Source organism: Aspergillus alliaceus (genome assembly GCF_009176365.1).
Source record: "Aspergillus alliaceus strain CBS 536.65 unplaced genomic scaffold BDW43scaffold_36, whole genome shotgun sequence".
NCBI classification, from domain to species: domain Eukaryota; kingdom Fungi; phylum Ascomycota; class Eurotiomycetes; order Eurotiales; family Aspergillaceae; genus Aspergillus; species Aspergillus alliaceus.
The window spans coordinates 312,882-335,994 of NW_022474719.1; the positions used below are offsets into that span (position 1 = coordinate 312,882).

General features: G+C 48.4%; 7 protein-coding genes across 7 annotated transcripts; 3 read left to right on the top strand and 4 right to left on the bottom strand.

Annotated features, from left to right (window-relative positions):
- Positions 1-215: 215 nt before the first annotated feature.
- Positions 216-2,462, bottom strand: BDW43DRAFT_301910 (major facilitator superfamily domain-containing protein; the record flags this gene model as incomplete). Its single annotated transcript, XM_032045143.1, has 9 exons — positions 216-316; positions 359-669; positions 730-1,077; positions 1,129-1,222; positions 1,271-1,358; positions 1,413-1,496; positions 1,675-1,776; positions 1,841-2,096; positions 2,422-2,462. The coding sequence occupies 9 exons, from the start codon at positions 2,460-2,462 to the stop codon at positions 216-218; spliced, it is 1,425 nt and encodes a 474-aa protein (XP_031898089.1).
- A 248-nt stretch (positions 2,463-2,710) lies between these two features.
- Positions 2,711-6,787, bottom strand: BDW43DRAFT_301911 (major facilitator superfamily domain-containing protein; the record flags this gene model as incomplete). The annotated part of the gene is made up of 8 exons (XM_032045144.1): positions 2,711-3,078; positions 3,138-3,691; positions 3,744-4,021; positions 4,364-4,524; positions 5,441-6,004; positions 6,057-6,192; positions 6,245-6,439; positions 6,497-6,787. 8 exons carry the CDS (start codon positions 6,785-6,787, stop codon positions 2,711-2,713), a joined length of 2,547 nt encoding a protein of 848 aa, XP_031898090.1.
- Positions 6,788-7,284: 497 nt separating this feature from the next.
- BDW43DRAFT_313329 (MFS transporter) lies at positions 7,285-9,106 on the top strand (the record flags this gene model as incomplete). The annotated part of the gene is made up of 4 exons (XM_032047577.1): positions 7,285-7,461; positions 7,519-7,810; positions 7,885-8,292; positions 8,346-9,106. The coding sequence occupies 4 exons, from the start codon at positions 7,285-7,287 to the stop codon at positions 9,104-9,106; spliced, it is 1,638 nt and encodes a 545-aa protein (XP_031898091.1).
- Positions 9,107-9,824: 718 nt separating this feature from the next.
- BDW43DRAFT_301914 (cytochrome P450) lies at positions 9,825-11,808 on the bottom strand (the record flags this gene model as incomplete). The annotated part of the gene is made up of 6 exons (XM_032045145.1): positions 9,825-9,899; positions 10,006-10,485; positions 10,532-10,891; positions 10,948-11,180; positions 11,273-11,637; positions 11,753-11,808. The coding sequence occupies 6 exons, from the start codon at positions 11,806-11,808 to the stop codon at positions 9,825-9,827; spliced, it is 1,569 nt and encodes a 522-aa protein (XP_031898092.1).
- Positions 11,809-12,300: 492 nt separating this feature from the next.
- Positions 12,301-13,931, top strand: BDW43DRAFT_313331 (isocyanide synthase family protein; the record flags this gene model as incomplete). The annotated part of the gene is made up of 2 exons (XM_032047578.1): positions 12,301-13,042; positions 13,096-13,931. 2 exons carry the CDS (start codon positions 12,301-12,303, stop codon positions 13,929-13,931), a joined length of 1,578 nt encoding a protein of 525 aa, XP_031898093.1.
- Positions 13,932-16,519: 2,588 nt separating this feature from the next.
- BDW43DRAFT_313332 (uncharacterized protein) lies at positions 16,520-16,913 on the top strand (the record flags this gene model as incomplete). The annotated part of the gene is made up of 2 exons (XM_032047579.1): positions 16,520-16,627; positions 16,692-16,913. The coding sequence occupies 2 exons, from the start codon at positions 16,520-16,522 to the stop codon at positions 16,911-16,913; spliced, it is 330 nt and encodes a 109-aa protein (XP_031898094.1).
- A 586-nt stretch (positions 16,914-17,499) lies between these two features.
- On the bottom strand, positions 17,500-20,012 carry BDW43DRAFT_313333 (alpha-N-arabinofuranosidase A; the record flags this gene model as incomplete). The annotated part of the gene is made up of 10 exons (XM_032047580.1): positions 17,500-17,889; positions 17,949-18,455; positions 18,512-18,651; positions 18,703-18,735; positions 18,783-18,859; positions 18,915-18,998; positions 19,048-19,546; positions 19,603-19,618; positions 19,676-19,775; positions 19,885-20,012. The coding sequence occupies 10 exons, from the start codon at positions 20,010-20,012 to the stop codon at positions 17,500-17,502; spliced, it is 1,974 nt and encodes a 657-aa protein (XP_031898095.1).
- Between the last annotated feature and the right edge of the window lie 3,101 nt (positions 20,013-23,113).

Consider the following 23,113-nt stretch of genomic DNA (forward strand, 5'->3'; position numbering starts at 1 on the left):
GTTTCATTCTGTTTGATATCCCAAGTGACTTCTAGTATGATCTACTCGAACCTGCTATTCACCTTGACTCGAAAATCTCACTGTCAAACATCACACTCTATCCCTCCCCCACCCCCTTACCCTTCCCCAGATCATTGTCAACAACATGATCCAGCACCGCCTCCCCCCTCTTCATAGCCCCCAACCTCGCCAACTTCAACCTCCTCGTCACCCTCTCAATGTCCCGAGTAACCCACCATGTCCCAAGAGTAGTCCAAATACAAGCCGCGATTAACCTCATCGAGGCCGCAAACGGCGCCGTGTAATGCGGCGCATACTTACTCCGAAAGATACGAACCGATCGCACCCCCGACCTGACCGTAGCTATTCACAAAGCCGATCGAAATGGCGGATCCCGTTGCAAGGCTTGTGGTTTGCACGCGCCGTGGCCACATCAACGGGAACCAGGCGCTTCCTAGTGCGTTCGCGATGACAGTCACCGCGTAGACGGCTCCATTGCTGGGGTAGCTGTAGAGGACTCCGTAGCAGGCTAGGATCACGATCAGGAACGAAAGCGGGTATAGTGGACGCGGGGCACGGGAGCTGACGACCCAGATGCCGAAGATGCCAATGCAGAGGACGGTTAGGATAGAGGTGGGGATGTTCAGGAGTTGGGAGGTTGCGATGTCGCTGGTTTTGTTTAGTTCAGGTACCACGGGGGAGGATTGTTGGGGTAAATGGGGGACATACGTGAATCCGAGATTGGAAATCATGGTGCGTTGGTAGAACCTTAGACCGTGTGTTCCCACGGTGAAGAAGACCCATATCAAGGTGAAGAGCCAGAGACGGCTGTCCTTCAGAGAGTCGACGATCTCACGGAAGTTGATGTTGAGTTCTTCCGCCCTGGGGGCATTGCGTGGTAGTCGGGCTTGGATGAACGCTTTCTGTTTCTCAGTCAGCCATTTCGCTTGTGGAGGACCTGGTATAACATGGTTAGTATTGCGATTGATCCTCTCGAAGGAGTAGGCATAATCCGGGAATATGAGTATTAGTGATATGCTGAAAGCGATGGTAATGATTCTTTCTGTGAGGAAAAGCCTGAGTCTCGGAATCAATGGGGAGCACTTGTCCAGCAAGGAGAGGACGCACCATTGCCAACCAGATAGGCCATGTGAGCCGGAGACAGTATCGAATGCGTATGCTAACACACCACTGATAATTCCGGAAAGGTTGCCAAGGATATCTTGCTTCTGTTAGAGCCAGAATAAACTAACGAATGATGTTTACCCACAAAAGTGAAGCAACCGTAGCGACGTTTCATCGGATCGGTACCAATAGCATAGTTGAAGAATAACGTCAGGGAAGAGTCCAGCTTCAAACTAGAATACGGTGTTAGGTGCCACAAATGAGATCCAACAAAGAAGGGGTCCTACCAAGCCGAGAAGGAAGCACACAGCGCATAATCCATCTTTATTCTTGACTGCTGCATGGCAGACAAGCGCAATACCCCAACTGATCTACTCAAATTAGCGACCACATCGTACAAATATCTAGAGCGAGCTCAAACCATGATTCAAGTCATCTGGAAGGGAGCAGCCGTTTGAATAGTAGGTTTGATAGGGTTTCCGCAACAATATATGGAATCTGTAGATGATCAACAAGGCGTAGAGTCAAAAAGGGTCACGCGATGCATACGTAGTAAAGAACCGTAACGAGACTATATTGATTAGCGGTCATTCCGAGCTGTTCCAGGATAATTCTGTCTGTTCCTTTATTCATAATCTTTGCGTTTGAAACCTGGAGGTAGGAGCTCAGTATGCTCGCCAAGCACAAGGTAAAACGGCTATAGATTGCATCGTACAGTCTCGGAATCTATATTCTTCAGCAGAAACATAATTGTACAAAGAGGCATAATGTGCCAATTAACTCGACGTAGTAGCCTTTTCTCTTCGTCGGCAGTTAAGGATGTTCGTGCTCCCATCCATTCCGCATCGAGGCCTGCAATGGTTTCGGTGTCCAGGTTATCATCGCGGAAGACCTGACCACGACTTGCATAGTGGAGGCCACCATCTTTCATGTCATCATGAAGAGCGGTTTGGTCGCTAACAACAATGCCTCTGGTGTCGCCCAATATTGTACTTGTCTTTATCTTCGAGTGGACTGCGGACTCGAGGGGTCCGGATAGGTGGCATAAAAGTTACGGTGTTCAGGTTAAAACTAGTTTTATATAGTCAGTCTAATTATAAACTCCTGCTTAGAGGGGTATTGGAGGTTGGATTAAGCTAGTTTATTTTTAATTACAGCCATTTGTCCCAATTGCTCCTGTTGACCGCAACTACAGATGCAGGATAGTCTCCATTTGACGTGCTGCCGGGATCAAAGCACGTCTATTCCACTGCACCTGCGGGCTTTGCTAGAGATATGTGCTAATACTAGCCTTACGTAGCTGCAGTTAAAGCCGAAATAGTCAGAATGGCATTCATTAGGTCCCGCCCGCGACCGTCATCAGGCAGGCCGAGTAAGTATAGATGTCTAGCGGGTTATCGGGCGGTTTACGCTGTCTTATTGAGATCTAGGGTAGAAATGAACCAACCCCTTTACGCTGGATGTATATGAGATAATATAGGGAAAGTATGCCCAGCTACTAATCCCCTACAAAAGATGTCTGGTGCTAATATATAATCATGAGAGTCGCTTTACCGTAATCGTCTCTCAGAACTTTGGCCACATTTTATACACCTCTAGTCGCATTTGGCTCAGATCCTTTCTTGGTAACTCCCTCGTAAAACAGTCGTTCTTGATAGACTCTTACATCGTCGTCGGCGTATATCCTCCCCTGTTTCTCCTCCTTAATTCTCAACCGACGAATCCTACGGACATCCCATTCAACATTCCTGGTCAACCACCATGTCCATAAGTTCGCAAGACATGCCGCGCCAACTACTCCAGCGCAGATAGCAAATGGTGTCTTGTACCCATTGTATGCAAATCTGGACTGAAACAGCTGTGGACCGATAACGCCGCCAATTTGGCCGACGCACGACTGGAAGGCTAGAGTGAATGCGGCACCGGTGGTACCTTTCAAGGAAGATGTTCGCCCTGCTTAATAGTTAGTAAGGGAATTTAACAGACGAGCTAGATATGCTTAAGCAACGTACATGCCCAAAACGGAATGAAATATACCGCATAAAACATGTTACCCAGCACACAGGAAATATAGATCCCGACACGGGATTTCAAAACCGTGAGCAAAATAAAAAACAACAGCATTGGCCCCATAATACAGAACATTGTGTATGCAGGACGAGTCAGATAGGCTTTCTTAAGGAACCAGCCCGAGAAGATAATCGCCAAAACGGCTGCCGCGGACGGGGGGATGTTAAGCAACTGGTTCCGTGGAAGCCCGGCGAATCCCAGGCTGGTGGTGATTGTTGGAAGTTCCCATGTAAGCGCGTATCCGGAGAAGTTGACAAGAACTTGGGATAACATGAAGGCGTAGGTTCGTGGATCCTTGAGTGATGCGATCACCTCTTCTTTGGAGAAGTTCGAGTCTTGTGTTTTAGGTGCATTCTCGGATAGTCGGGCTTCTACATACTCTTGTTCGCGCTCTGTGAGCCACTTTCTGGTACGGGGTGACTTGGGCCAATCTGGAAGGACTAGATATATGACCCCAGAGAAGAGGATGGTGAATAGGCCTTCTAGTAAATAGATCCTTCGAAGTAGTTAGTAAGATGCGTTGGTAAAGTAGTAGGCGCGATGCTAACCAGCGCCATGCACTCATCCCACATAGCCCATTCATGTATGATATAGCGTACGCTAATAAAGAGCCTACAATGCCAGAGGTATTCTGGAAGCCGAACATCCACATGATCGGCTTGCCCATTTCATCGCTGCGGTACCAGCCACATAGTTGAGCAGCGATACCCGGAAACATTCCTGCCTCGCACATTCCGAGAAGGAAGCGCAATGCCCACAGTGTTTCCTTGTTTTTTGCTGCTGCATGACAGGCCAGGACGATGCCCCATGTCAGCATGATCCGCGACTGCCATAGGCGAGGCGTAAGCCGCTTCAGTAATAGATTGCTCGGTACTTCAAAGACAATGTAGCTGATCTGTGATTTGTTAACCCTTGTTCGTCTTCCGCCTCTGTATTTGACTAAGAGCTATGAACCCGGAATGTCTTAGAGCAAAAGGGGTTGAACTAACAAAGTAAATTGATTGAACCCAATTGTATTCGTCCGATGTCATTCTGAGCTCTTTTAGCACGTTACGATCTTCACCGGCCTGCAGGACCTTTACAGAGGCCGCGTTGGTGTAATCTATCTGTGATAAAGTAACTTGGAATAAGCATTGAAAATAGGATCTCGATGACGCCGGTTACGCACAGTTTTGATAATGTACATCATGCCTATCAGAAACAAAAACCGCCTGTCAATCTTTCGGCGAATGCTTTTGTCATCCTCGGGTGTGAACGATCGAAGCAGAGCTTTTCTCCTCTCATCTTCTGTGCCCAAGTCGGAGCTACTCTCTCTATCGTCGGTTAGCACTCGTGATTTTGTGGCATTCTCCATGGCGAGATGATGAGGCTAACAGCGAACAAAAAAAATAAAAAAATAAAAAATAAAATGTAAAAAGGCCATAGGCATAGGGGAATAAATAAACGGCAGTTCCGTATCCTATAGTAACAGGAACTAGAGCTGGTGTACCATGAACAAATGATACGCCTTGGCCGAGGTCTAGATGGACTTGACCAATATCTGGCGGACATCACACAATTTCTCCCTCCGCGCTTCTCCAACTAATGGGGGCGACGTCCTGTCAGGTTTAAAACGGAACTAATGGAATGCGGAGAGAATAATACGAGTTTCTTTCTTCTGTTTGCCATAGTCTTATCTATGGGGTGATCTGTACACGGGATGGCGTGCGCATATAGCTCTCGGCTACGGCAGTCAAGCGATGAGACAGGTAAAGGTATTGATAAAACGTGTGTATTTAGATTTTCGTCATTTTGCTGAATGTACGTTACTTATACAAAGTGGAGGGAGTCTCTTGGCTATCATGATACTATTCTTGGACAGGTATAAAGCCATGCATTAACTATCCTTATTTCCCCATCATCTGAGAAGATCTTTTTCTTCTCCAATTGGGAGACTTGATCCGCAGGATAATAATCGCAGAGCCAACCAGAACGAAATTCAATATTGACAGCCCGGTGAAACACCATCCCCATCCCATTCTCACGGTTAGTGGTTGGATAATGGCTGCAGTCACTGCCGCCGCGGGACTGCGAAGCATATTCCCTAACGCGAAGGCTTGGGCAGCCTGCTGGCGTATACACTCGGTAAGGAAGGCGTTAGTCGTAACGAAGATCCACGACATTCCAAATCCAACTGTAACCGATTAAGCAGTTAGCCCAGTGTAACCACTGATATCATACCCTTTGTAAGAGAACGCAAACGCACCAAGAAATGTCGACACCAACACTGCTGCCGGGTGGACTGCCCGGTCGACAAACCAGCCGAACATAGCTAAGCCACCAACACAGAACAAGATACCTCCAATCTGGTCCCGGAGTCTGTCTTCAGGTGCCACGTTATCTTCCCCAAGCCGCTTGACCATGCGGGCTCGACGCCAGTCAGATAGCCGACCACCTGCGATAGAGCCTACAACCATCGCGATGCCAACGGCGACATATCCGCCTCCTACTTGAGTAGAGCTCCAGTGATATACCTCTTCCAGTGCTGTAGGAAGCTGGACCGCAATTCCGAAATACGACGAATAGAGAATGGCTGTGTTGACCGAGACAATGCCAATCGGAGGATACGTGAAAAGGCGCCAGTAGCCTTTTAGGGTAGGCTTCGGGGGAGGGGGACCGCGCTCGGGCTCTGGGGCAAGACAGGAAAATGGACTGGGCGGCCACAATATCCAGCCTTCGTCGCTATACAGCTTTCCGTTGCCGACTCTGGCACGGAGAGTCTCTGGCTGGAATAGCAGCATGACGAGCCAGAGGACAGCCGCAAGAATTGCTGGGTTTGCATAAGAATCGAAGGAAGGTATAGGGATATGCATAATACATACCCAAAAAAGCAAAGATCCATCTCCAGCTTGTGTGCCCGGCAATTGCACCTCCCAAGATGGGGCCTAAGATTGGACCGCACTGAGGGCCTAGCATGAAGTATGACATCGCTCTGGCCCGCCGCTTCGGCTCTGTGATCTATATAGATGATAAGTACAGTATACGATCGTGAATCCGGAAGGTTACATACATCAGCCACTGTGCCGGCGCCCATCGACACCACGGCCGACGAACCAAATGCCTGGACAATACGCAAAAAGATCAGAGCACCGAAGTTGGCGGGAAGGGCGGCCATCAGGACATTTGCGACAATATAAACCACTAGGGAAATTAAGTACAACGGTCTCCTCCCTTTCCAATCCGCATAGCTGGACCAGAAGAGAGGCTGGACAGGGGTTAACGCATGGCCGCCGACAATCTGGGATTACGTCGAAGGACTCACCCCGAAGCCGAAGACCGCCATAAATACCGAGACGGTCGCATTGATGGCTGCAGCAGTTACGTGGAACTCGTGTTCGAGGACAGGTAAAGCAGGAAGATAAATGTTTCCTGCCAATGGACCTAAAAAGCCAGCCAATGTTACCACGGCGAGAATAAGCACTCTCTTTGGGCGAGAAAAGGCTGAGTATGAAGGCGTCTGCGTCACTGTAGCTAAAGGCGAGTCCTTCGAAGCCACTGGAAGGGTTGATACTCGATCATTTTGTGCTATTGAAGATGATTCGTTCGCCGCCATGTTCAAAAAAATTAGATGCTCGAATGCCCAGCCTGAACGACACGCAGATAAAACATGCCCATGTTGTACGTATATGAAGGGGTAAAAAGAAAAATAGTAATAATAACAAATTGGGTCACGACAACTCATAAACTCGAGTGGAGTTCAATAACACAAAGGCAGGATATAATTAAAGGTCTTTCTCCACCATACTAGTTATCGGCGCTGCAGGGTATCCAGGAAAATGTGCTCAATCCCGCGCATTTAGTCAGTCCTACTAGCTTATAGCTTACGGCCTCTTGCAAACCGGCCTTTGTATTTTATTCTATTCTATTTTATTCTGTTTCGTGCGTTTCGGGTTTGGTAGGTCGAGGGTTTATAGTTATGCATTCATGCTACGAATGCCATTGAAATATTCTCTGTGTGGCCACAGTCCTGTTCTCGCCTTTAATAATTTGTCTTTGTAGTGACGCTCCAGCCCTCATCACTACATTTGTCTATATGAACTGGAATTGAATATGTCATCCACAGACGGTATCATCAAACCGGACCAGAATAAGCGCGACTTTCGCACTCGCGAACAAAGTCCTGGTCCTGATGAAGAGAATGCCAATGAGACCAGGGTCCAGAATCAACAAGTTGCCTCTCTAGGCACCAAAAAGGCATTATGGGCCTATCTAATCTTGTGCTTTTCGGTGGGTTAAATTCGATATATCTGGGTAGAATATTCCTTTACTGACCATCGCCTCAAGACGGGCCCAACCAGTTCAATGGCCTTCAACTATGTCTCGGCCGCCATCCAGTCTGCTGCGAATACCGTCGGCCACCAACCGGGATCGAACAAGCCCTGCGCTCGCCGAGGAAATATTAAATGCCTGGTGAAGTTCGGGGCTGGTGAGATCGACTATGTTAGCTATGTGTACGTCCTTCCTAATGGCATCCTGGGAACGATCACTGAACGAATTAGGCTCTATCTTCGCTCAATAGGCCGCGCGATGGAGGGTGTTATTACTATCATCACTGCAGGGGTGGCGGACTATTCTCGTAAGTGTGTTCCTGCCATGTAGTCAGCGAAAGGACTCGGGATAATGGTCACTGACTCGATCACTGGAAACAAGGCTATCGCAAAACAATGATGCTATGTTCAATCCTTCTTTTTGGAGCGCTGGCGCTACCCTTCGCTGGCTTGACTGGGGCCGACTATACTCACCTCAACGCACTCGCGACCTTGTACTGCTTGCTCACGACCGTTCAAGGTGTATATACTGTGATCGAGGCATCGTACATTCCCATATTCATGCGCTCGGTAGGTGGATTACATTCAGCGTCACCTGCGTCTGATCTAGACACAAAGCGCACGTGGAAAAAGGGCTTCACGGTGAGCGTTCTGGCCCTAGTTGCGAGTAACGTCGGTGGCATCGTTTCTCTGCTCATTGGTGTCATTCTCGTGTACGGGATCGGGTCTTATGTCAAGGTGGGCTACTTCAGTTACCTCCTTGCCATTACCATAGCCGGCTGCATTACCAGTAAGTTGAGTCTCGCTCCCGGCTTGAGCCTCGTTCTTAAACGCTCCACGCAGTTACTTTTGCGACCATTGGTCAGTTCCTGCTTCCTTCTGTCCCCGGAAAGGAACGGCCCAAGGGGCGGAATCTCTTGGTTCTGGCCGTCAAGGGCTGGATACGCATGATTGCCTCTGCACGCCGATATCCCGAAGCATTCAAATTCTGCATTGGCTGGATTCTGTGGAACACCGGCTACAGCAATTACCTTGGACTGATGCAGTCGCTTTTCCTCGAAGTCACCGGCATCGCCAGAGGGTCGGGCGTTTACCAAGTCTGGTCCTTCACCAACGTGATCTTCGCCTGCATGGGTAGCTTGAGCTTCCTCTTTATCTACCCGCATGTCCGTATTCCTATTAAGAGCTGGGCGTACGTCTTCTTGAGTGTCAACTTTCTCTGTGCGCTGTGGGGATGTATTGGGATCAGCAACGACGTTACCATCGGGTATAAACACGCCGCAGAGTTTTGGGTGGAGCAGGTGCTCTTCATGAGTACCAGTAGTGCCTTGCGATCCTATAACCGAACGGTCTTTGCCTCTCTCATCCCATGCGGATCTGAAGCACAGTTCTTTGGTATGGAAATCACGCTGGACCTTGCCACTGGTTGGATTAATCCACTGGTGCAGGGTGTGATTCAAGATCATATGCACAATCTACGGTTTCCTATGATTCCGAACGTGCTGCTTATCTTTGTTGCCTTCCTGCTGTATATCTGGGTGGATATCCCGAAGGGGATTGAGGATGCAAAGGTGCCGCTGGATGCGGCTAGGGAGGACAACTGATAGCGTGCCGAGTCTAGAGGCAATATTGTCCTAGATTATGTGGTCTTACATGACAAATTGAATGAGAGATTTCTTTCCACTCCCGGTAGCCAAGGCACCAGTAGACGACTTCATAGCATCCCCAGTCACTATAAACGCGCTGTAAGCGCTACTCCAGATGGAAAGAAAATTTCCGTTTCTCTTTTGGCTTTTCCTCTCGTGACATTTCCTCTCGAAACTCGTGAAAGCGGCCATATACTGACACGAGCCAGTGGAGTAATTGCCTCATCAATGGAGACGTTCACCCCATGGTTGATCGAGCATGAATCGGAAGCTACGAAGCTCATGCAAGAAAACTTGGCAAAATAGTGTTCCGTATTCTGTGAACTAGCGTCTCTTGGCAATCCATAGCATTGTCGATATCTAGAGCGAAGGAATACAAGCACCACATTTATACTAACCCTAGTAAGCACGAGAGGGCTTTTGCGCACATTTTCTTATCAAGATCAGTAGCACAATCCATCCTCTGATATTCGTGTTGTCATAGGGCTTATACCTTATTCTACCCAGAAGGACAAATGAGAGATTTATTTTTCCGATTTGTTTTAGCCTCGGAGATATTCCGGGGGTTTGGATATGCACCCAACACTTGCCTAGTTACTACAGGAAGCATCCTGCAAAGACCGCATACCAAGTCTCTTCCTATGTGCCAAGAATATACACTTCAACCGACCTCCCTTCAAATCATTCCATTTGATCCTACCTTCTTTTCCGTGAAAATTAAGCGGAGAGCCCGCGGATAGAGTGGGCCAGCCTGAAACACCCCACGAGTCAGCGTTTGTTCCTTGAGCAGCGCGCCCCCCCCCCGGCCCGCTCCTAAATAAAGGACATGGATATCAAGAGCTCGGAGCACGACTCACCGCGGTCTTGCGATCGGGCCATTCTGGATCCAGCGACCAAGTGAACCTGCTGACCAGGACGAAAAGCGCCACTCGCGCCTCTAGGAGCGCGAATTTCTCGCCCAAGCACGCCCGACTCCCCCCGTGGAAGGAGATGAATTCCGCTCGAGCTCTCCTTTGACGGTACCGCTGCAGGACCTCTGTGCTACTGTAGCCCCACCGTTCCGGTCGGAACTCGTCCGCTGCTGGACCCCAGACTGAAGGGTCGCGATTGGTTGAGTAGCAGTTGTATCCGAGGTATGAACCCTTAGGTATGTAGATTTGGTTTCCGAGCACTGCGTCTTGCGATGTCCTGCGGTTAATCAGTTGTGATATTGGGGGAAGGAGGCGGAGGCTCTCATAGATAACAGATGTTAGGTATGGAAGCTCGCTGAGCGCAACGTTGGACGGATTAGTTGTGCCACACGTATGGATTTCGGTCCTCAGGCGAGATTGGACATCCTAGACCATTAGTGATGTCTACATATAAACATCTTCACGTGCTTACTGGATGTTTCGCTAGCAGATAAAGTATCGAAATCAGGAGCAACTGAGGGTTCTCCTGTCCCGCGACAAAGAGTACGTTCAGGTTATCCCGGAACTGCTTCCTGGTGAGGACGCCACCGTCTCTTGCAGCAATTAGCCGTGCCCCCAGATTATTCGGGTTTGCTGATCGCTGGCCTTGTCTGACACAGTACTCTAATGTGGCTGAGAACTGTTTCACCATGTCGCGGGCCCTCACACGGCACGGGATAAGATCGCTAAACCTGTCAAGGACGGGGAAGTTCATGAACATGGGCTTGAAGATCTCTCCCTTCACGGCTATTTGCAGCTGGTGAAGTGATGGCTCGTTAGAGCTTGTGGGCTTCTGGACCTTTGGTTAGCAGTGTATAGACTTTCCGCCTGATGGATGGAGCAACAGACGTTGTTTGCGTGCAAGAGCGCTTGCAATACATTCGCAATGGTGAACTGTTGCAACAGATCCTGGACATGGACTCCCCGGTTGCCAGCTACATGCTGGGACGCCAAAAGGGAAGAACATAGCCCTTCCGCGTTTGCAACCAGGATGTCTATGTCGAAGCTTCCCTGAAGACCTGGGGTAATAATGTCTCGATACAGGCGCCAAGTCGTATTTCGAGAGGATATTACATTGTCACCTTGGCACACGAGTCAGAGACATGAAATCCAGATGAATCTCTACGACTAGCTACTAGTCATGTGAGTCTGGAATAAATGACAGGAATCCTACCTAGAAATTCTGCAAAAACACTATGTGGAATCTTCTTTTGGTTTCCGCTTTTCTGATACAGCTCCTCGTTCCTGAATATCTCTGCAAGATAGGTGGATCGCTGGACAAGCAGGTTCCACTGGCCTGCGAAGAATATCTTAACAGCCCCGTGCGTGTGGAGAGGCTTTTGGATATGCTTTTTGTAGATGTCCTCTTGGTCGATGTCGCGGAACAGAGACAGCAAGGTGACCCAAAAAGGAACAGCCGGAATATTTCGAGGGTGGCGAGGAGGTACAATTGTTGATATGATATACGATATTAGGATAATGACGACGGCCAGAAGGGCGTGCCATATCATGGTCGAAAGACCGTTCATGAGCACTGCGCTGAGGTTCGCTGTTAGCATATCGCAATAATAGGCGCCAATGTGTCAAACACTGAAAGCGTAACGTGCCGAGGAAGCATATATCATGTTAAACATCGGAAAATATAAGCACAGACTCCACCCTATTTCGCAACCACTTGCCCTTTGCGAGACTCATTAACAATAGCGTCATGCTGGCTGGCTGTCGAAGGATACACTTACCTAGTACGGCACAGAAGCTACATTGGAGTATCCATCGCGGGTTCCGTCCGAATATCCGGTCTGGCCATTTTATTAATATCGTGTATGGATGAACTAGTAGATAGAATGGCCCCATTATCCCCACCAGCTGGAATCTCTAAGGATCCGGTGCCAGGTCTACATTCGCCCCAATACTTGGGCAAAAGTAGCAAACTATGCTTTTCCCTTGTAGCCTACCTATAATATCGCGTAATAATGCGAGCATTCATGCTCAGGCTCGTGATGGTGGCCATTCCTTCAAGAAAGGGGAGCATGCGGAACATCCCCCTACATAATTTGACATATTTTGTTAGTAAAGGGATATCAATAATGGTCTGAGACGTAATGACTTGGTCAATCGGTTGCCTATTTGCCAGGCCCAGAAATTTCATGTTTTCTTCATTGCATGAATACACCATTCACGTCCATTGCCACCGGTACAAGTATGACTTTCAAGCGGAATACTACCACAACGCTCTCGGTCCACGACAGGGCTCTTGGGGCCTATGTACGAAGCCGAGAGGGTGATCTCATCCGTTGCGTGGGACTGCATTCGCAATGGGTCCAACGCTCTTGGTTAACGATCCGATCTGCAGTCACAGTCAGGGGTCCAAGCTTGTCTCAGCATGTTAGAGTTTGCCTGCCTGGTAATACTCTCAACTTTGGGTCCCGGGAAGTGGACGTCTACGAAAGCTGCAGAGCGAAGAGCGAGAATGTCGCTGGGCTCATTCTCGGGCCAACTCCACCGGGATGGTCGATGAGCACAACGTCAATAGACAAATTCTTTGTGGAGTTGATCTTGGCCCGCATTAACGTTGACGTTCACCTTGTCAGCCCTCAATCAAAGGCTGCAGCTCCGACAGACTCAACTGTTGAGGCGATCGTCAGCCTGTTCGATGCCGAGCTTCGGTATCGCGTGCCCAATGATCAATGGGAAGCAGAGGGTCGGGCGTATTTTGCAGCAAAGGTGCGCTTTTTTGTACGTCACAATCTCACGCTGGAACTGTGTCTTCCGGCATTTCCTTGCAAGTCATCGAATCCAGACAAGGTTATAGGTGTCCTCCCAGACCGAGGGGAAGAAATTGCGCTGCGCCAACTGCATGCTTTTGCTCGAAACGTTAAAAAGGTATATCCTCCTGGAGCTAGGATTTCCATCATCAGTGACGGACATGTGTTTAGCGATTGCAGTAAGCTGGCCCTACACACAGCGCTGTGGTAATATATAGCTAACAAGGGGTAGTCGGGGTTGATGATAAAACGGTGGACGAATACGGCGAACGCCTCAAAGAGCTTAATCATGCGATCTCCTTGGAACTTGGACAGCCGAACGAGCTAGTTCAGTTTCAGTCTCTTGTCGATCTATTTGATCTGAAATCGCTACCAGATTTTGCCTCCCTCGGTAGAATGAAGCTTCCCGACCTGCCTCATTATCTCCCAACGATTCTTGACGACGTCGCGGAACTGTGTCGTCATATCCTGGTATCTGGCTGTCAGCCTTCGAGAGAAAGCCTTCGAAGTCAGATCGAATCCGGAGATGAGTCGATTGTAGCGCTGTATCGCGGATTCTCGCGATTCATGCTTGAAGATCTAGACCAACACCCACTTACCGAGTCTCGATCGCGTACTCAGCGAAAGAAGCTAGCCTCCAGGGTCTCGTTCGAAATGATCCTGCGAAACCAGGCATATTCAAACTTGATCGAGTTGTTGTTTCCCGACTATCTGCGTCTGTCGATTCATGCACATAATAACTCTGGCCCGAAGTTTGGAATCAGACTCTTTGACACCGCGACCGTCCGTGCTGTTCGCGAACTGGGCTTTGTCGATGGTAACAATGGGAACGAAGAGGATGAAGATGTTATGACAGCATCTCATCTCCTACATATTCCTACACCGTGGCACAACTGCATCGCTCAGGTAGCTGGCGATCCTACACTTTATATCGTAAAGTACGGCGTTGTGAAGGAGGCATCATTCACACAGAGGTACAAATCCGACATGGTCAAGGGCCATCTTGCGAACGGTAGAGGAGCATTCGTGTCACTAAAACGGTCTGCTGTTCCATTCGGAACAATGTGATGCTGCTTTAACCAAGTGTTAGGAGTCCACCTGTTTAGTATATACTTCCAAATCTTCGCTCTGTCGCTTAATGCTCTATATTGATATATGATGAATTTATTGTGGTTTATCTACACCAAGCGGCTTACTCAACACTTAGCAGTCACATTAGAATAAGACCAAGTGAAAGAAACAAGACTCTATTATATGTTGCCCAAACTAAATCTCCTCGTAGACTCCATTATACTGAGAGCAGCATGATACTTCCTTTTGTACTCCTTTGTCTTGTTTGGTCTAAGCTGTTCAGGAAGGCGAACAGGAACCATACGCTATATTTAATACTCTTGAGGAGCAAAAGGAGGTCTTATTGGAAAACTTAGAGGATGGTAGTAAATCAGTGACCGAGGCTGTTCAAATTATGAGCTGTCCTATTTATAAACATAATTAAATACTCACACCCACGACCAACTAACGGTGCTCTTCTACCTCTGGGAGTAATGCAGAATTTCCCAAGCTACATTAAGAGAATTAAAAGATCAAAATAGCTTGTCTAGCATGGAGTCTCTCTGATGACAGATAAATAAAGCTGTTGACGTAAAGACAAAGGATGTAAGACGAGGCAAGGGGCGATCTTTAGTAGCATTTATATGCCTACATATAACAAATTATGTTCCTAAATGGGCCTGATACTTCCATGATTCAACGGCGCTTATCTACGGTTGAAGTGTTCCTCAGGGCAGGTTCGATATCATGTACCACCACCAGGGTGAAAGGGCATTCGAATGTTAGTCCAGAAAAAATGTCGCTAGATGTAGGCCAAATAACCCCTGCTCAAATTCCGGGACTACCCGTTTAGTAGCTGTTCTAGGAAAGGATGAACCATGCACAAAGGGTAGTAGAAAGAAGCCTACCTAGGCTGCATCGTCTAGATACGGTAGCATAGAATCAAGGTAATATCTCAGTGACTCGCCCATCTTGGTCCGACAAGTATACGTAGGATATTTCCTGGTAAGGTGAAGATCTGATCCATCAACTTCACATGTAGTGGCTAGTGAGTCAGTCCTTTCCCTCAGTAGCTCTTATAAGTCCCCCGGTAGATAGGTGGTTCTCGTTACAGGCCCTTGAGTTTACGACAATCTTCCTAAGTACCCTCGAATGGACTAAGAAATGATTAGCTTAGTCCGTTAGTCTTCCTCACCATTTAAAAGCCATTGAGGCAGTGTCAATCTATACTAGCTAGAAGAGCGACGAAAATGCAATAGAACGACCATATTATGCATAGATTTGCCATTTCACATACATATGTGCCATTCAATAGCCTCGCAAGATTTTCATGGATCCAGATGTCCAACTAAATAAGATTGATGCATTAACCTTACATCAAATCAAATGCTATCAGAGGCACCAATTGATGCCGACAGATAGGCTGACGTACTGAAGACTTGTTGGCACCATCGGCTTCTATCCTGGACATATCTAACCTTCCTTGCCTATATCAAAATCAAATAAGACGTAGCACCACGAACAAAGGATAGTGACATGCAATCTAACGCATGATTATATAGCATAAAGGGCCGCCCTGTGGAATATACATCTTATTTGCCTTGTGCTGTTTTACTTCATATAAGAACTGGACTTCTTCATCCACTGGCAGTCAATGTGAGAACTTAGCGTCCCTACATTTAAGAATCAGGCGCAGGTTGCTGCTAACCTGCCGAAGGTCGGCTCTCCTACATGTCCCAACTATCTCAGGGCAAGTTGTATGACGACGACTACCTGGTTAAGTGGGTTTTCCTCATCAGCATGGTAATCTTTGAGGGTGGGATTTTGATGTCAGGTTTGGTTCGGAGCTCCGTGGTGTTTATAGATGGTCGGGCAATCACTGGCCTGGGGTTTTCCTGCATTAGCCAAGGATGCATGGTGTAAGTTCTGATTGAAGGATTAGCATCAAGTATTTCTCAGTAACATCAATTAGCACTGTTGCACTGTTGCTGTGTCTCACCCCCTTCACAAAAAGGCGACCTACCTGGGCTTTATCAGCGTCAGTGGATACTCGGCTATCGCGATCGCACCCATCGTTGGCGTCGTGCTAACCACGAGTCCGTCGTGGCGACGGTGCTTTTATATCAATCCTCCTCACGGCTACCGCTCTGGCCGCGTTGTTGCTTGCCTTGGAGTGGCCTAACATACCTTCCCGGGGCCCTAAAACACAAATCCAGAAGTTTCGTGAGCTTGACTTGCTGGGTTTCTTTTTTTTTTTTTTTTTTTTGCTCCGGTGGTTCTCTGGCGCTTGCTCACGCTACAATGGGGCGGCGAGACATATAACTGGGACAATGCTCGGGCTATTGTCCTGTTGGTTCTCTCTCCAGTTGGTTTTACTATCTTGTCTAGTCCAGTATCGCAAACAGTAAACGACCATACTTCCTCCGCAAATTCTGAAGAACAGGTCGATTTTGGCTGTTTCCCTTTTTAGCCTCTCACTCTCGGCGTGTCGAGCAATCGTTCAATATTATGTGAGTTGAAAGGGTGACTCCTTTCATCACTGCTCACACCCGGTTATGAGATCACGACAGGCGTCAGCTTCCGTTTGGTTTCAAACGGCCCGCGGGATGTCTCCCCTCCAGTCAGGAATCAACACTCTTCCTCTCGTGATTGCCATCCTCATATTCTCTGCTCTCACGGGGCGCTTCATCTCCTGGTGGGGGCCCTATACGCCGGTGATGATACCTTCCAGCCTCTTTGTGGTTGGCGGTGTCGCGATCACAATCTAACTGACCCTAGGAGGGCCCTCGTACTCTTTGGATCCCCTCACTTGTCCTGCTCGGAATAGGCTCTGGTAGCGGCGTGCCTACCCCATTCATTGCCCCTCAGACCGTCCTTGACGTGCATGATCTATATGCAGGGATGGCTCTGATGACATTTTCTCAAGACCTTGGTGGAGCCATCTTCATCAGCATTGCCCAGGCAATTTTCCTCAATCGCCTTACGACCCATCTACAGTAGCCAATGCCACTCCTCAACCCAGAGACGGTCATTCACTTGGGTGCGACACGTTCGGAAGGCAATGTTCCGGCGCAGGATCTCCCGGGAGTAACTCTATCTTACAATGCAGCATTGCAGTACACATTTTACTTGGCTGTTGCCCTAGCAGGGTCGATGATGTTTTCAGCTGTACTGGTCGAGAGAAACCCGGTCAAAAGCAACAGTCGGCCCAGTTAGGAACATACAGGGCCGGGCCTTTGGGCTGTGCATCACTCTCTCGTCTACATTTTCCGGCTGTTATTCTTCTCTTCTTGGCGACATTGAAAATGGCAGGATATATATATACCTAATGAAATACGAAACTTCAAGTGACCGTCACTTTTCACTTCCGAAATTCTATAAATAAATGGCTTAGATAGTATATGAGGTTCATGTACATATCCTGGGTTTTCTTGCCATAATAGGAGGTTGCCGTCCGAGTGACACCTATTCTCCCTGTTTTTGGAGCCTACATAATCACCATCTATCTAATTGAACCACGAGTATTTGACAATAAGGCTTGGCGAGAGAAAGAAGCATCACAGGGTAAGTCAGGCAGAACCGCGGTCTACGACACAACCAAAACTGCAACAGACCAAGGGGCCATTTCAACAGAATAGCTGCCGTCAGAGCTCGTGATATTGTCGACCGTAGGCTCAATGGTAATGTTATGGACTGTGTTGTATGCTTCCTTGGGGCCCGAAAGCATTTCCAGCATCCCCGATTTCGTGTCTGGCACATTCACCTGGACTGTCTGGTTGTTCTCCCCATAGTTGGCCAGCTTCACATAATATGTGCTGTTCGTTCTTGATGCGCCCCAGTAGAGCGGCCCAAAGTCTGACGTTGAATTGACGGGGAGTATTGTCGTGCCGCGGTTAGTGGAGAACATCTTTTGCACGTAAAATGATGTCGATCGTGTAATGGATTCCGGACTCGAATCGAATCCAATCAGGGTAGGCTGCGATTGCTTAGGCTGCCAGTCGGGCATCGATAGAAGGAAAGGTGGGTAGCACTCACCGACCACTGTGTATATCCAATATGCTGTAAAAGAGGCGCGTAGGCAGCCATCTTTACCACGTCACTGTTGCGCTCCAGACCAATCATATGGACAGCTTCACTGCAGCTGGTTTGCATGAAGGACCAGAATACTCCGTCCGCTTCGCTGGTGTTCCGACAGCCATACTCACCAACGATGACCGGTTGCGACCGCGGCTGGTTGTCCCATATGTTAAACATCGCAACCAGGTCGTCTGGCATGCGGTAGTAATGATAATCGTAGATGATATCTGGGGGTATAGTATCGGGAAGGCATGATTCGTCAATAGTGGATACGATAATGGTGACGTTGGGGTATTGATCATGAATTGTATTGTAGATTTGCATAAACCGGTCGGGATACGTGTCGCAACCATCGCTCAGATCGTCTTCATTTCCGATCTCGATATATCCAATCTGCCATGGATCTTCACGCCCATTCTGTGCTCGCAACTTGCCGTAGGTGCTGTTCGGAGGACCAAGAAGGTACTTCGTCCGTTCTCAGTGATAATTCGTCTCTGCTATCTTGCTTGCACTGAACTCACCTCCAGTTCATCCAAGATATCGTCGAGATATGGCTGGAGATCCGGACCAGAAACAATCCCGCCATATGACTTACCATCCCAGACTGCGAGAATTGGAGTCATTCCTGCATCTTCACACCACCATAGGTATTCATCAAGACCTAGAGCGGTTAGCAGCAATTCATGGGTGCACTGAATGACATTAGACTTACCGAGAGCATCGGTATTAGGATACCACCAATCACCTGCATATTGATGTCAGAGTTGTCCTCATATGGTACCTTGAACGTACTATCTCTGCCTGGCCGATCAACCACCGGCCCAATAGTCTGATTCCAGATCCATCGGCTACTGATCTGAAGGCCTTCCCTTTTGATAGTCAGCGGACCACGCAACATAATAGCAAACGCCCTATCTCTCGTACAGGTTATTTCCTCCTGGGAATCGTAGGAATGAGGGGTTAATTTCCTCGACAGTGCGAGCTAGGTCATCGCGAAGGCCATTCTGTCTAGTGTCCCGATGAGCACCATTACTAGACAACGGTCCTAGCAACCTACCTAGAATGATATGTTGGAGGAAATAGTTGGATCAGCCCAAAGTTCAACCAGGACCCAGCGACCTTCGAGCCATCGAATAGCAAGCGCCATTCGTTGTTCCCATCTGGAGAGGCGGTGGAGTTGAACTTGGTCTCATATCTGGTGAAATCCACCCTAGTATTCTCTACCGTGAGGTTGTGAGACGCATAGACAACTCCGCTCTCCGACCCGACCAGCTGCAAAATGATCGTGCCGGAATAATCGCCCAGCATCCAGAATTCACTTTGATAGGTGGCGTTCACCACCGGAACCCCTTTGTAGCCTGTATTGGCGAAACCCACGTATTTTGTCTCGCCATCGGGTACCTGAACTGTTAGGGAAGAGGTGATCGCCTTGCTGACCGGAAACACCGTGTCATTGGAAATATCCACATCACCAATAGGTTTATACGCGGTAAGCCCAAGTGTCGAGCCCTGGAAGCCATTGTTCTGGAGGAGTTGTCCGTGTATACCTCCATCGCCTAAGACCTTTAGCAGAATCCCGATCGGTAAGTGGGGAGGGAGGGAGGGGGTATACCTGAATGATCCATTTCCTAAATCCTCTATTTTTTAGCGCAAGTAAGGGACTATTTGGTAGTCCGGTATCTCACCTCAAACATTATCCCATAGAGTAGAGGGCTGGAGTGATTACCGCCTTCGCGCGATACCGTCAGTGTGGTCGCATTCTTAGGAGCCGTCGCACTGCTGTCCCTAGGGGGAAGATTCAAGTCCTCTGTCTGCGCGTTTGACTGCGTGGAAAGACATATGACCGGTATGATCCTCCATATCATCCATAACCACATCATCGATCATTAGTTACGTTGGGTCGGGGTCAGCAGATGGTTGCTGGGGTGTATGATAATGGTTCGGATAGCTGCGGTGATAGGAACCGGACGGCACCGGACGACCAGAAGACACACGGGGGTAGTTGTCCCCTGAGAGGGGCATGTGGAGACACTCACGCCATCATTGACCAGGGAAATAGTGAAATTGGGATCGGCTGGGTCATTCAGGGTCACATCAAGCATTGGTTCCACCCGATTTAAGCTTATTTCCCGTTATGACATCATGACCAAGTTGTCCGAGCCGGGCCGTTTAGTGATATTATGCATAATTATTTTACTCTTCAAAAGATCTTATAGCATTGAATCTTACATATTATATTCCTATGATCGGTTGCTGTATATCTCTTGAGAGGTCCACGAAATGATGCCGACCTCGACGGTATCCAAGCGATCGCAGCATAATCGTGATGCGCTGGGTGTCCTGGGTGTCCATCACGGTACGGGTGAATAGGATTGCTGTTTGACCTGCTCTCTCGTTCAAGACACGAACAAGATAGATATCTTTGAACTTTAGCGGATTAACATATATGATTGCAGGAGCGTTGAGTCTGTCTGGGATTTCGTGGACGATGCCCAGACTTTTACGGGGTTCGACAGGACTGCCCGTTGTAGCGACTCAACTCTGCTAGACGTTGTTGCTGGGAAGAGATATGTTCTCCTGCTGGGTAAAACCTTCAGGACCTTGTCTAAGATAGGCCCGAAATTGAGTCGAGTAGTCTATCCGCCTAGTCTAGAACCAGGTATATTAAATGTCGCAGCGAGAACCCTTTGTACTTTCCAGATGATCAAGCATTCGTCCAGGCGTCGCAACCACAACATGAGGCTCCTTCCCAGACGCGATCGCTTGCCCTATCATGTCGACCCCTCCGATCAGGTAAGACAAGGCGGCAGTTTTGCCACTGCCAGTTTCTGCAAGGCCGATTAAATCTCGTCCTTCCAACGCTACCGAGATGGAGAGTGTCTGGATGAGCGTAGGGGCTTTGCACCCAAGGGTGTCACAGGCTTTACAGAGTGGTTCCAGGATCCCGGAATCTCTCAAAGTCTTTGGAGTATCCTCCTCAGGAGTGTTCTCATCACATCGTCGGTCTTATAGCTAAGAGACCTAGGCTCAGTCGGCGTTGTATCGCCGGAGGCTGGGGGATTACTACTAGTTTTTGGTAAGTACATACCATTTGGCGATGATATCGGTCTCGAGAAGGTATCTTATGTAGGAGGGAATGAATCGGCCAAGATTTCTTGAGGGTAGTTATCGGTCGGAAACTGTTTGATTGAATGATGAGAATCACTTCACCAACATCAGGTGAGAGTTGTCTCTTGCATCGTCACGTGGGCCCCTGACCCTTGTTCCACCTGGTTCATGATCTGACTGGACAGCAGTACAACACATTACTCGTGATAATATTAGGCGTCAGGGGGCTTGTCGGCGTTTCTGAAAAGAAACTGACGATACTGGAGTGAGAGATCTTCAAATGAGACAGTGAGGAGAATAGAACGAGGGCACGTAGGCTAGAATGCTTGAATTCCGTCCTTGAAAGGGCCTGAAATGAGCTAGGGCGGCAGGACTCTTTGTCTAGAAAGCGACAAGAACGGGGGTTACCATCTTGAGTGGAAATTAGTAGGCCAACCTAACGAGGTTTAAGACCCTTAGTGGAGCTAGCTTAGCCTCAAGGAACGGGATCGGCAAAAGCACCTTTTCGTATTATAGTCTGTAGCATTAATAGAATCAGAATGTCAGCAAGCTTGGTTGGTAGTGCAGGCTTACGTTAAAACCTTAGAATCCTATGCAACATACAAAATCAAGGGTTTTCCGGTCATGGAAATCATGGGGCTGAGACCTGCACAGATGATACTTTTCTAGGCTTGGGCTCTCGGTGGTACTGCGGCTGGCATTGGAGTAGGGGTTGGAGTGGGTGTTTTCTCATTGCAATGGCGGGCGTATTCTTTTCCCGGCGTCGAAGGCCATCACGATACAGTACACCTTCCTCAGTGCCACAACCATTGACCGGGCCAGAATCAGGAGCGCAAACACAGTATACATATGAGCTTGGAAAGCCGGAGCCAGGGCCACAGGAGCTTTCATAAGCATTCTCCATTGTTGAAATGACACTTGGCCCTTTTACTCTTCGCGCCGTCACTCAAGAGCCTTCCGCGATATGCCCCTCCTCTGTATATAATCATGGCATAATATTTTATGGTACCCCCCGGCGTGGGCTTTGTGTTCCGCTTTTTTAAGCTTTCCCTTCTTCTTTCATTCTCTACAAAAAAGGCCATCATGCCGAGCATATCCGGCATTCGTACGGAATCTAATCGTAAGGCTGATCCCGTCGCCTGGATAAAAAGACATGGAGGCCAGTTATCACCATCGCAATGTCGATTGCGATCCAATAGGCTCTCCATGTTTGAGAAACGGTGTGGCAATTTATATGCAATGGGATAATAGACGAGAATGTACTTGCGCGAGGCACTATATAGAGGTGTCTAATTATGCTACAGAATATTTGCTTTCTAACTAATTATACGCATATCGAACACATCATGGGTGTGGTTGCTGGAGTGAACCGGATCTACAAGATCAAGCTTTGCAGACAGACCTTCGGGTCGAGTGTAAAATATCGCTTTTCTCTTTAAAGGGCGGATCCCAGCGCGGCAACCTCCTTGGATGACTTACTTCCCTCGCCAGACCTCCACAGGACGAGGAAGTTGTCAGACAGCATCTTTATACGCCACTACCGTTGGGTTTACCCACGTTGAATAAAGACGTCTTGATTCTGATGGCCGCATACAATGGTGATATTGACCGGTATGCTCGCTTACTTTGTCCTCGCATGGTACCGGCCGAGGTGAGGTGTTTTGTCCGTGGGATCTATCCCCATACCATGTTCGCCAAGTGGTGGTCACTTCAACCGGACCTCGGCCCCTTCGTCCAAAGAGTAATCACTGCCCGCTTTATCATGAACAATGACCTTTCTCGAATTACTCCCGAGACAGAGTCACTCCCTACCGTATCTTTTACCCTTCCCTTCCACATCCATCTACCTGCAAGGAGCTTTTCCGCTGTCGACCGTGTATGACACCGGCAATTGCCAGGGTCTGCATTCTGGCTGACTATGATGATATCCGGGATAGTTATGCTTGATGTGGATCCCGGTGCTAATATACTAGATGAAGCGCGGATAAGTCCTGATCCCAAACATCTCTATGACT